This window comes from Oryctolagus cuniculus, chromosome 15, assembly GCF_051225735.1.
Source record: "Oryctolagus cuniculus isolate XC-2025 breed Fujian yellow rabbit chromosome 15, ASM5122573v1, whole genome shotgun sequence".
Taxonomy (NCBI): Eukaryota; Metazoa; Chordata; class Mammalia; order Lagomorpha; family Leporidae; genus Oryctolagus; species Oryctolagus cuniculus.
This window is the reverse complement of record NC_142881.1, coordinates 83,738,121-83,750,511: the sequence shown is the minus strand read 5'-3', so window position 1 is coordinate 83,750,511 and position 12,391 is coordinate 83,738,121. Positions and strand designations below refer to the sequence as shown.

The following is a 12,391-nucleotide window of genomic DNA, read 5'->3' as shown; positions in this document are numbered from 1 at the left end:
GGGCCCTCTCCCGGTGTCAGGGTGAAGAGGAGCTGGGTTCCAGAATATACAGGACAGAAGGGAGAGACATGTGGGGGCAAGCCAGGGATGCTGCACACGGCTGCCCAGGTCTACAAGAGCATAGAGGTGACTCAGGCCCTCCCACCATGACTGTTCCTATTGTGCCGATCTGTCCCAGAGGTCACGGGCACTCACAGCTGCTGCTCTCCCACCCTGACCCAGACCCCTATGGACACCAGGGTCACAAACTGGAGCAAACACGTTTCCTTGTAACCATTTAATATAGGGTCAGCACCACCTGAGGGTGGCAGGGGCAGGGGGCAGGGGTTAGTACAGTGGCTCTCAGCACTGCTGTTGTCTTGCAGTAACGGGGTATCCTGGCCCCAGGAAGAGCCTGGGGGGTCGGGGCTCAATCAAGTGTATAGGATGCCGTGAAGACACACGGAAGGCTGCTGCCCAGCCTGGGCAGGACACGTGGTGGGCTCAGCCTCTCTTCTAGGAGGCACCCATCATCCAGGTGCCCCATGGAGTAGGAGGTAAGGAGGCCTCGGGCCAGGGAGGGCACACGGGCCTGGTCTCCCAGCCCAGGGCTGGCTCTGGCCGGCTCCAGCCCATGGCTGTCCAGAGTGCATGGGGCTGCCATGCCAGTAGTGGGGAGTCTTCAGCCATGGCCCCCAGGCTGGGACGGGCTGCATGGGCCCTGGTTCCAGGGGCTCCAAGGCCTGTGGAGGAGCCCACATCCACAGGCCCTCCCGGCTGCCAGCATCAGAAGAGTCGTCCTCCCTCTGTCCTGGCCCGCTCAGGTTAGGGAGACTGGCACACTGGCACAGCCCTCCCCTCCCCCATGAGCTCTCTGGAGTCTCCGTGGGGCTGGCCACATGTGGACTCTGCGGTCCACACAGGGGAGCCCAGGCCGAGGGGCTCTGGGCTGCCTTCGCAGCTCTCCTCCTCCTCGATGCCTTCCCTCACGGCAATGCGGAGGCCAAAGCTTTCTGGAGGATGGATCATCACTGCACGGGCAGCGGGACCCCTGGTCTGCTCCCACACTGCCACTGTGTCCTGAATGGCGATCTTGGCCTTCATGGCACTGGGGGCAGGAACATGCTTCTGGGGGACGTGTGCCTGCCCCAGGGGCCTGCCACACCGTTTGATGGCCTTGGCTGGAAGAAGAAGAGACGCGGTTTGCTTCTCCACAGCCCCCATCTGACCTGCAGGGTGCCTGCCTCGACCTCACCCTGGGGTCCCCATCATCCCATGTGACACTGAGGACTCTCCCAGGCTGCTGGCCCCAGAGGGGCGGTGTGTGCAGCCTGGGCCAGGGGAGCCCTGGGACAGCTCCGGCTCCTCCTGCACAGGCCCACAGGGTGGATGGCCCTGCCCTCCCCACCTCACTCTCTCTGGGGATCGAGGCACCAACTCAGGACCCCATCACCTACCCCACCTGACCTCCTGTGCCCTATCAGTGCATTGGCTGAGTTACCCGCATCTGAGTCCCTCCTAAATGGCTGGAAAGGAACTGAGCCTAAGATGATGGGGGTGAGAGCTGGGGCTGTGGGGCAGACATGGGGTCTGATTCAGGCCCTTGGGGACAAGAATGCAGTTTCTAAAGAGGTGACAGGGGTGCCCTGTGTCCTCTGACCCTGGGCCACTGTCCCTTTCCTGGTGAGACAGCACCGCTTCTGTCCCACAAGCTCCCAGGGGAGGCAGAACCTGGAAGCACAGTGGGGCCTCCCCAGTGCCTCAACAGCCTGCACCTGGGTCCCCACTGCCAGCCTCTAGAGCTGGGACAAACCCATCTCTGCTCTTCATGGGGACCCAGGCACTCAGGTCCTTGATGGCAGCAGCAGCAACAGGGACGAGTATGGGGACCCCTCCCCACCAGAGCCCAGAGGCCAGCGCTGCTCCAGGTTCCACTGACTTCAGTTGGCCCGAGGCTAGGACTGCAGAGCCCACACTCAGCTGCACTTGGGTTCTGCTGTGGGGGCCTGCAGTGCCTGCCTCTGTGCCCACCCTGCTCACAGGAGTGGACTCAGCCCCCACAACTGGGCTCAGGGCACCTGGGCCTTCCAGGGATCCTCAGATGTTTGAAGGGGATGCAGTGCTGGCTGGCTTTGGCCTTCACTGTGCAGGGTCTCCCACAGCCCCACCTTCCTCTAGCCCTGCCTACATGCAGGTGGGAGCCCCACCCACCCCTGTCCTAGGAGGGTCCTGTGTGCAGACAGCTGTGGTCATTGTGCCAGGAGCCTGTGTGGGGTCAGTCAGGGAGATGCACCCTGGGCAGGCAGGGCCACTTCTCATCTTGCTGGAGTGGGAGTCCAGCTGTGCTCCAGGCTCCTGGGGACACTGAGCCAGGGTACCTGCTCCAGACCTGGGCAGGGTAGCTCAAGGCGGGGCCTCAAATCCACTCCAGAGTGGAGGTCAGCTGAGGAGCCAGAGCCACAGAGCCCTAGGACAGCTCCACATCCCAGCCCCAGAGTCATTGGGGGAGAGCAGTCCCCCACAGGAGGAATCAGGGCAGCTGCCTGACGCCCCCCCAGGCCATGCTGTCAGAGCTTCTGAAAGCAGAACTGCTGAGCCCGGGGAGGACATGGAGGACAAGGAAGAGGTGAGGCCCTGGGCAGGGCTGCCAGGGCTGGCACTCCCACTACTGACTCCCCCAAGGGAGCATGGGACGGGGCCGTGTGCTGGACTCACCTTCGGGAGGCAGGAGGCACTGGAGCTTCCCCAGCTCACGCATGGAGGCCCGCAGCTGCCTGATGACCACATCCTCACTCAGTGACCAGGCCTGCTTCAGGGTCAGCTGCAGAAACCCATGGATGTGGTCCCTGGACATCTTCAGCAGGCACTCTAGACATGGGGGCGGGTGTCAGGCTAGGAGGGGCCCTAGAGATGGTGCAGCCACCATGGCTGCTCCAAGCCCTGTCCCAGCACCAGACATGGGCTGCAGACACCCTTGGACACCCTTGGGTGTCAAGCCAAGCACTGGAGGGACTGCTCAGGGGCCAATTTCCTGGGCAAGGACCCTGGCCACTTCTCCTTGTGGTCTGTGGGGGCCTGGGATTGGGGATGCAACAGGGGATTCTCAGTGCCCTCCTGAAGAGAACCCAGGACTCGCAAACCCCCTCATGCCTCCCTCAAGCCCTGCTCATGAGACACAGGCAGGGGGACCCCCAGCTCCTCCGTCCCCAGCACCTGGGCCTCTGTGGGCCCTGAGGACTCACTGTGATGGATCTTGAGGGCCGTGTATGCCATGGTGGTGAGCACGTGCTCACCCTCAAGGATATAGATGTCCCACATCCTCAGAGCTGGGGGAACAGCACCTGGGGGACAGAGGCATTGGAGGACCCTGCCCATCAGGGCCTCAGCAGGGCCCACAGGGGTGGGTGTGCAGTGTCACTATCCTAGGACAGAGGGAGACTCCAGGAGGCTGCATCACACAAGAAGGCCAGAGCTGCTCCTGGGAGGGGAGGTGAGGGTGGGGGACTGGTTTCATTGGGAGGTAAGGCCATTCCTCACAGCCACATCCCCGCCCACTCAGGGAACCAGACCCAGAGAGGATGACCATGTCCTGTCTTGGACCCTGGGGGTCTGCACACTTTGGAAGCCACACTGGAGATACCAGACACACCAGGGACCTGGGGGATGGGTCAGCCCTTGGGCTGTGCTGACACCAGCCTGTGCCACCCAAGGTCTATGGATCTTCTGCCTCTCACTGTAGGGCTCTGGCCTTTGCCAGGCTCTCAGGATGGGTCCTGGTGGGACCTGTCCCCTCCTTGATGTCCCTGAGGCTCAGCCTCAGCTTGGACCACCTTTAGCAGGGCAGGGCCTGCCTGGTCTGCACAGCAGGCTCCCTCCTATGTCTGCTGGGGCTGGGGGTGCTCAGCCCTGATCAGAGTCATAGGCCACCAGGACAAGAGAGCCAGATACTGGGCAGGAGCTTCCCTGGGCAAGGGGTCCCCGGGGCACTTACCCCATCCAGGAAACCCTGGATGCACCAGTGTGCGGTGTAGTCCTCCAGGTACACACCCTCCTTCTCCTAAGAAGAGGCAGAGGGGGCTCAGGGCCCAGGTCCCAGGGCCCAGGCCTGACTCCCTCTAATCTGTGCCCTGTGGCAGAGCCCCTGGGTGCAGGAAGCCCAGCAGCAGGTGCATCCCCTCTCCCAGCTATGCAGATTCCTGAAGGGACACAGGTCCCTCAGTCCACTCTGCCCTGGGACAGCGTTTCCCTCCAATCTACGCAAACTCTGGGGGACCAAGTGCAGGAAATCAAACCAGCACCCAAGCTGCCGTAGCCCCCAGTAACCAAGAAAAGCCTTGGTGAGGACGTAGCCTCCCCTGGCCCAGGAAGCAGTCAGGACCCCTCTCTGTCCTCCCCTCCCTGAGCACAGAGCCCCCGAGGGGAGAAAGGAGATGTTTACTTACCAGGTGTTTCTCCAGGGAGGGGAGCACGCGATGCATGATATCTCTCAGGTGGTGCTGGAATCGCTCCAGTTTTGGGGTGTTCGGTTTGTAGAAACCCGAATAGTATCAGCCACATCCCCATGTTAGAGCCTCCTCCTAGGAAGGCTGGAGAGCCCAAGGCCAGGGTGGGGTCTTTCTGAGCACTGAGAATCAGGGGAGGCTCGACCAGGGGCAGGTGGGAATGAATGTGTCCAGGGCAGAGGACCTGCTTGGGAGGTGGGTGCAGGTGGGTGACTGTGTGCAGCCCAGGCCAGGCTGCCCCCTGGATACTGCTGGGGTGAATGCTGTCAAACTGGGTGCCTCCTGACCATTCCAAGACTCAGGAGCGATGAAGGGGTGACCGTACAGGGGATGCTGCCTTCTGTAAGTTCCCTGGGTGTGGCTCTCTGCTTGAGAGTCTGCGTAGAGAAGTGTGAGGCAGAAGAGCCAGAAACAACCTGAGTCACTGGACAAGGACAGGACCCCTTGTTCTGAAGGTTCCCACACCCAGGATGGCCATGGCCAAGCTGCTGGGCCTTTGGATGGTGGTGAAAGAAGGGGGCTGGCTCAGTGTGGGAGGCCTCTGCCAGCCCTGGCTTCTAGGGAGAGCACCCCCCCCACCAACAGGGACACTGTCCTGCACATTCAGGAGCCAGTGAGGGCTGTGCATGGACTTTCATGCACTGGGCCTCACACGCCATCCACCTACCGTGCATCGTGTGCTTACTGTTTTCCATGAGCTGGACCAGGGCCCAGAAAGAGTCCTCCTTGGGCATATACATGAGCAGAAGCGCCACCACATGGCTCAGGCCCTGGCTGTAGCCCACCTCCTGCAAGATCCCAGAATACCTTTAGACCTCCCCTGGCAAGAATAATATCCTGGGATGGCCCACCTCTCAGGGAGATCAAGGTCACCCACTGAAGGGTCTAGGAAGATTGGGGAGGGAGCCCCTGTGTCTGAATCCTGCCATTTGGTGTCAGCAGCCCAAGAATTGGAGCCCATCGAAGTTCTCCAAGTTCCTGGAGGGAATCCTGCAGGGCCTGAGCTTAGGCAGCACAGCGGGGAGACCTGAAGTATGGGGACCTGTTACCCACAAGATGTCAGGATGGGCCAGGTTGCTGTGGGAATCCAGACCCATGCCCATGGAAGCTTCTGGACCCCTGAGCTCTGCAGGTGACGTGGTGGCCCTTTCTCACATGAGGAAGAAGTAAGCCAGGAAGTGCTACCAGGACCAAAATAGGAGGTGTGCCTCTGTCATGGGTACAGGCCTGGGCTTCCTGCGTGCCAGGCCCCCTGGGAACCAGGGCACCAGGCAGGGTTGACCAGTGGCAGGTCAGGGGATGGGGATGTCCAGGCCTTGCTGGGTCACCCATGGAGCCCTGCACCTGCTCCATGCATGGGAAAGGTCTGAGTGGGTGGTTGTGGCAGTGGTGCTGTGTGGAGTGGGATTCAGGCCCATGGGTCCAACCACATGTCTGGTGGGTGTAATGGCATCAGTGGGACCCAGACTCAACTTTGATGAGCAAAGTCATACACCTGATCTGTCCTGCCTTCGCCCCACACCCCACTGTGTGGAATGCTAGTCCTGGGAGGGGTGTCCCAACTCAGCCAAGCTCCTGGGGTCTGGAGGCCAGCCCAGGAGAAGGCTGCCTTTCTCCTCACAGAACTTGAGGTTGGGTCCAAGGAGGCCCAGAGCCTGGCCTCTACACCTCTGTCCCAGAGCTGTGGATGAGAGAGGCCCCCTCAACACAGGCTGGGATCTCTGTGACCAAGGGTGCCCTACAAGGACTGCCGGGATAGCACCTGCGATATGATCCCAGAATACTCACGGGATTGTAAACAGAATAGGCCATGAGCACTTGGAATAAGGTGCGTTGGCTGGAAGAGAGAGGACAGAGGCTGTGCGTCCTGTGCTGCTGAGGCTCTCAGTGTGGCTATGCCTAACAGAGCATGACAGCCATACGCAGGGCCTGTGACACTCTGCTCATGAGCAGTGACATCATCAGGGCACCTGTGTGTTGTCCACCATGTGGGTGAGCACTGCCTGCAGGGACACTAACATCTCCCAGGGTGCAGTCACGTGCAGTTTCATTTCCCCAGGTGGGTGTTCGTTGCACAGGTGAGCGTTCCACTGTGGGAGGTGCAGTCCCGTGGGTCTAAGCTGTGGAGAGTCAGCCTCCCATGCACGTTCAGCCTGGTAGGGAGCAGCTCCTGTGGCCTATGTGTTCCCCATGAGCCTCTGTGGCCAAACTTCCCACCTCCCCCAGCCCATGGCCACCACTGCCCTGTTGTGTGTCCCAGGGTTCGGCCTTTCTCAGACGTCCTGTGAGTGGATCGCAGTATGTGTAGCCTTTGAGGGATGCTTCCTCTCTTAGCAGAATGCACCTGAGATGCATCCAGGTGTGCCCAGGGCCGAGCCTCGTCCTGCCTCTCACTGAATCCTGTTCTCGGATTCATCTGTGACACGGGTTGCTTATCTGTGTCCCCACTGAGCATCGTGCAGGGTAGTCCTGCGTCCAGTGACTGTGAACACAACCCTGAATCTTGCGTGAGGGTTTTATGCACTCAGCTGTTCTGGTGCTTGTGTACATGTGCGTGTGTGCTGGGGGTTTGTGTGGAAGGTGTGTGTCTCTCATTGTGAGAAATGGCCCTGGGTGCTGCTGGGGGCCTGGGCCACTGTGCTCTGTTCCTGCAATGAACCAGAGTGGCGCTCGCCTCACGTTCTGCCCAGCACCCGGTGTCCTCGGTGGTTTTAGTTCCCCCATTCTCACAGCTGTGCACTGGTGCCCCGTTGTGGTTTAGGTGCTAAGCATGTGTTCATGCGTTGAGTAGAATTGTGTGTGCCATCATGAAGGGGCCCTCCTGAGCCTGTGTCCCTGGGGTACTAGGAGGCTGCCCACTGCTTCCTTCTTACTGAGTTGAAGGGCTCCTTGAATATTCTGGAAATAATACCTTAATAAGGTAGATTGCTAATATTGTCTCCCCTTGTGTTTCTTTTCATTTCATTCTCTCCACAGTGTCTTTGGGAAAGTTTATATAATATAAAAAAGTTTATATAATATATAAAAGGCAATTTTGTTTTCTGTGCTAAGTGAACTGTTTCAGGTTTGCACCCAAGTCTTCCCTAGGGACCCCATGTGCCCCAGGACCCTTGCTCCTCCCACCCCCGGGTCCTCCCCAGCCCAGAGGCCTCACTTCATTCCGTAACATTCCTGGAACATCAGGTGGTTTCTGAAAGCCCATGTGATGGCGGAGTCGATGTGATGGAAGTGTCTGGCGCCCAGTCTGGCCTGCTCTTTTCATCTTCAGCAGAGAGCAGGTTAAAGCCTCTAGCACAAAACACACATGTCCAGTCCCAGCTGAGTCTGAGGAGACGTGGAGGAGGCACTGACTAGGATCTAGGGAGAGGAAGGCAGGATGGGGAGGACAAGGGGGAGGGGCCAGCCTCAGGACTAGCAAAAGCCCCATTGCCACACAAGGACCTCACGTCCACGTCAGCTCTTCTGGCTGACAGGGAGAGTTCCCTGCAGGGAGCTCATTCCCTTCTGGGTCCCACGTTGAGGGGGGGTCATGGGCTCCCTACTTGCCTCAGCATCCATGTCACCCCCTTGCCAGCATCCCTGCTGAGGGGGCCACTGGGACCCCGATGGTCAGTATCAGACAGGGGCTCTGAAAGGTCCCTGTGCACTACCCCTGCCTGCCCTCAGCTCTCAGCATAGACGCGGTCTGACCCCAGCCAGGCTTCTGATCCTCCTCGCTGGCATCTCAGGCCCTGCCCTCCAGGAGTCAGCCAGAGCCTGACCACTGCTCCATGCTGCCCCCTGCAGGAGGGGCCCATCTCCATCTAGACGTTGGAAGCCACCCTGGGCTTGGAGCTGAGTCTGGGCAATGACTGTCTCCAGGCCCAGCTCCCAGGGTAGCCCCAAAATGCAGACTTGGGGGAGGCAGGGTGGGCCACACAGCTGGGCCCTGCTCCCTGATGGCAGCCGGGGACACGAGAGTCAGCTGCAGTTGCCAGCCCTCTGCTCACACCAGTCCTTGCTCCCTCCTTTCCCGGAAGCATTGAGAGCTGTCTGACCATCGGACCAGCCACTCCAGGCAAGGGCAATGCCAGGGGTGCAATTGCATGTGAAGGCAGGGCCAGCGAAGGGCAGGCCCTGTTAGCACAGAGCCTGTGGGGCTCCCGACCTCACACCATTGTGATCTCATACTGGGAGACCCCCGCCCATCATGGGCACAGCAATTCCTCTCTTCTGGCCTTATGCCAAGCTGCCCAGGTGAGTTCAGCAGAGAGCAGGTTAAAGCCTCTGGCACAAAACACACATGTCCAGTCCCAGCTGAGTCTGAGGAGACGTGGAGGAGGCACTGACTAGGATCTAGAGAGAGGAAGGCAGGATGGGGAGGAGGCTCCCGAGGGTTCAGTGAGGGACGGTCCTCCACGGAGACTCAGGCTCCTAACCAGACCCGAGCAGCTTGAGCCCCCTTGGGCTGAGTGCAGAGCCGTACCGCGTATTTGCCCAGATTCTGGGCCTTCTTCTTGTCCACCTCCAGCATCACGGCCCACACCTTCCTGCGCACCTGGGCAGGGATCCCCTTATAAATTCTGTGCTGAAACTACAGGAGAGAGGAGGCTCTGGTGAGTGGTGAACATGGCCGTTCAGGGAGGGACTGCAGGGTGAGACAGCAGGAGGGAGAAGCCAGGGGCTCCCTGTGTATTGGCAGAGGGAGGATCTGCCCAGATGGGGGCCTTATGACCCACAGTGACTGGGGGCCAAGGGCTCAGGGGCACCGGCTCTGCCCTGCACTGACTGCCCCCTACAGGGCACCTGGAAACCTGCCCTGCATCCGGGATTGTCTTCAGCAGTGACTTCAGATTTTCTACCAGGACAGTGTCCTGTGTGTATGGGGAAGGGGTGCAGATGACCTATGTCTCTAAGGGCTGGACAGTTGCCCCTGGGCATTTGAGAGGCAGGTGGTGCCTGGCACAGGAATGGGCACTGCTCAAGCCCCAACTCAGCTCTCAGTGTTCCCGAGGGGCCCTCAGCTCCACGGTACCTTCTCGCTGCCACAATATTTGCTGTGGTTCTTTATCATCTTGATCCATTTCTGGATCCTGCGCACCTGTTTACACTGGAAAATGAGATAGGATGGCATGAGCCCAGCTTCAGGCTCTGAGAGTGGCTCTCAGATGCAGCTCAGGAGCTCTGTGTGTGCTCAAAGGAAGGAGCCAGAAAAGGCACAGACTGTGAGCCCCAGATATTCTGTCTGGGGAGAGTCGGCGGCATGGCCTCTGATCCGAGCTGCCCTGTTGTAAAGGCAGAGCCCCTGAGCTCTAGCCAGGTCACTCCCTAGCATGCCAATAAGTCAGGGCGGCCGACAGGCAGATGCCCCTGAGCTGTGGCTCAGTTCTGGCACAGGCAAGTATGTTAAGATGTTAGCAGGTGCCATGTAAGTATTCCATCACAGGGCCTTATGGTACTCCCACTAACCATTGCCGAGCCCCACATGCCCCCTCCACCCAGCTCTGCTTCCCAGATGACTGGCCCATGGCCAAGGACTTGTCCTTACCTTTGCCCCCAGGGTGCTGTCTTGGGGCAACTTCTGCTCACTGGAAAGCAAGGGAGGTGGAGAGGTGAGGACAGGACCACAACCAGCACCTCTACCTCCCTAATGGGCCAGGGAAGTACCAGCCTCAACTTCTCAGCCTAGGGGACTGAGACGGGAAGGGAGGGGCTGGTGACCATGAGCACAGGGAGCCCAGGGCCAGGCAGGGGCCCTTGCTGCCAGTGGGGGTCTCCAGGCCTGTCAGAGGTCCACCTTCCTGGGTGTGTGGCAGCACCCCCACAGCGGTTGGGGGGTTGCTGTCCTGAGCAGGGCCAGGCTGCCCGGGGGGGAGGGAGCAGTGTCCCCACATCAACTCTCCCCAAGAAGTCACCCTGGAACTGAGTCCAGGTGGCCTGCCTGAGAGATGCTCAGTGCTGTGAGTGTGCACCTGGGGCTCCAGGCACCTGGGACCACCACAACTCCCAGGGTCCCCCCCTGCCCACCATCCTCCCCTGTGCACTGGCAGCCTGAGGTGCTGGCTCCACACCTGCCCCTCCTCTGTCAGCCCAGACTGTGGCCATCTCTCCACCACTCTGCTCCTGTTATTCTCCAAGTTCTGGCACAGCATGAGCCAGAAACCCCTATCCTCATGCTAAGGTGGGCTGCTGAGTCATGCCAAAGATGGCCCGAGATGGCTCCATCCCCCTAGGTCACTGGAGCCCACCCTCCAGCCATGGGGCCTCTCTCCCCGACATCTGTGGGAACAGCCTCCAAGTCTGCCTCCTGCCCCCAGGCCCCACTCCTCCAAGCACAGACCCGGGGGCAGGGCCCTCAGCTGCAGCCTCCCTGTGGTCTGTACTATGGGAACCCACAAGCAGGTTCAGAGCCTCAGAGACCACACCCCTGGCCATCCCTCAGACTAGGTCTTCAAAAGCCTTGAGCCTGGACCCTAGACCCAGGCACCTCCTGGACAACTGCCAGATGCTAGGCTGGTGCCCCAACCCTGTGGCCGCAGCTCTGGAATGCTGATGGCCAGGCTGTGTTGCCTGGGAGCATGGGGACCCTGAAACCACCCCCTCTACCTAACAGAAACAGAGACCTCAGAGTAAGAGTACCCAGTGGTTGCCCCACGTCCAGCTCTGTCCCTGCCTGTAGTCCTCAGTCACAGGGACACTAGGCTCTGGCTAACTGCTGACCAGTGCCTGCCTGTGACCACAGCTGGGCTCAAGATGGGGGCCTGGGGACAGGTGTGGCACCTCATGTTGGGGTTTCTGATCCCAGTCCCTGCCGTGGGGTGGGCTGGGGTGTGGAGGACTCACTGCAGGAACCGAAGCCTGTCTGGGACAATTCAGCCGCCTTCATTGTCCTCTTCTTCAGGCTCCAACAGTGCCGCTCCTTGGTGTCCCTGCAGCCGAGAGGGGACCCAGATGAGAAGCCCGGGTGTCAGTCACTGGTGGACCTGAGCAGCCTGCCCCCTCTCCCCTTGTCCCCAGGGAGGTGGGGTCTGGCTCTCACAGGCACAGTACTTGAGGCAGGGTCCCACATCCTCCCCCAGCACCCAGGCCCGTACCTTCTCATACTTCATGATGATCACTGCTTGCTCCAGGGCTCTGCCGGACCTCAAGGTGTCCATATCCAATATGTAAGACACACATGCACATGTGAGCCAGCACAGGGAGCCCTCGGGAACTGCTGCCCTGAGGCTGTCCCCCTGGTCAGCTGGGTCCCAGGAGGATGACTTATGCAGAGCACAGGGACTAGGGATGGTTGGGGAAGGACAGCCCCCACATTGTCTCCCCTGCCCTCAGAAAGGATGCTCCTCCCCCAGCCTGGCATCCATATGTACTCCAGGGAGTCCAAGTCTAAGGGTCTCCCTGGCCCGCTCCCAGTCCCCGCATCTCTGGGGCTCTCAGAGGTGGACTCACTGCCCCACCTAATACCAGCTGATCTGACACCTAGTCTTGAACCCGTGTCTGACACAGAATCACACCAAGGCCCATTCGACACTGATGCCCAGCACAGCGGGAGGAATGGGATGACTGTATACATGCTTTGCACACAGGGGCCCACTGAGAGCTCAGCCACATCACTCATGGAACCTGGCATGGGAGACCAGTGCCACCCACCTGGCGTGACCTTCCCCGCATCACAGGTCATGCGGAGATCCAGTCCCACTCACATCCGTCGAGAATCCATTCAATTCTATCAAATGTGCCTCCTGCCTACGCTACCAACAGCTGGTCAGTTGGGCAGTAGATGCACTACTGGACACTAGTCGCCTCCCAGCCCAGAGTGCGCATCCTCAGTGACCGTAACATCACAGAAGCTGGCCAGTCAATCCCAAGTGGCTCTGTTGTGGCATGGGTCAGGGTCCTCAGCCCTGGCTTCATTAAAGGTCACCAGAAGT

At 60.0% G+C, this 12,391-nt stretch overlaps 2 protein-coding genes across 2 annotated transcripts; both read right to left on the bottom strand.

Moving 5' to 3' along the window:
• Window positions 1-272: 272 nt before the first annotated feature.
• Window positions 273-8,209, bottom strand: LOC149122135 (uncharacterized). The gene is made up of 7 exons (XM_089314139.1): window positions 7,636-8,209; window positions 5,167-5,269; window positions 4,422-4,565; window positions 3,971-4,036; window positions 3,222-3,320; window positions 2,695-2,847; window positions 273-1,160 (listed from the first exon to the last, which is right to left on the bottom strand). Exons 1-7 carry the CDS (start codon window positions 7,906-7,908, stop codon window positions 805-807), a joined length of 1,194 nt encoding a protein of 397 aa, XP_089170265.1. The 5' UTR covers window positions 7,909-8,209; the 3' UTR covers window positions 273-804.
• A 261-nt stretch (window positions 8,210-8,470) lies between these two features.
• LOC149122134 (TBC1 domain family member 26-like) lies at window positions 8,471-11,654 on the bottom strand. Its single transcript, XM_089313757.1, has 6 exons — window positions 11,555-11,654; window positions 11,304-11,389; window positions 10,009-10,048; window positions 9,496-9,570; window positions 8,947-9,054; window positions 8,471-8,816 (listed from the first exon to the last, which is right to left on the bottom strand). The coding sequence occupies exons 4-6, from the start codon at window positions 9,532-9,534 to the stop codon at window positions 8,739-8,741; spliced, it is 225 nt and encodes a 74-aa protein (XP_089169883.1). The 5' UTR covers window positions 9,535-9,570; window positions 10,009-10,048; window positions 11,304-11,389; window positions 11,555-11,654; the 3' UTR covers window positions 8,471-8,738.
• Window positions 11,655-12,391: the final 737 nt, after the last annotated feature.

Bases quoted from the DNA above. Each gene is read 5' to 3' on its own strand.
- LOC149122135 (XM_089314139.1), bottom strand. From the start codon at position 7,908: ATGGGGCTTTTGCTAGTCCTGAGGCTGGCCCCTCCCCCTTGTCCTCCC. The intron at 4,037-4,421 runs GTAAGTAAACAT...GCCTCTTCTTAG, and splicing joins CCTCCCTGGAGAAACACCTG to GAGAAGGAGGGTGTGTACCT. The intron at 1,161-2,694 runs GTGAGTCCAGCA...TTCTTCTTCCAG, and splicing joins GTGCCTCCTGCCTCCCGAAG to CCAAGGCCATCAAACGGTGT.
- LOC149122134 (XM_089313757.1), bottom strand. From the start codon at position 9,534: ATGATAAAGAACCACAGCAAATATTGTGGCAGCGAGAAG. The intron at 9,055-9,495 runs GTACCGTGGAGC...TCTCTCCTGTAG, and splicing joins AATATTGTGGCAGCGAGAAG to TTTCAGCACAGAATTTATAA. The intron at 8,817-8,946 runs GTACGGCTCTGC...TCCTCTCTCTAG, and splicing joins AGAATCTGGGCAAATACGCG to ATCCTAGTCAGTGCCTCCTC.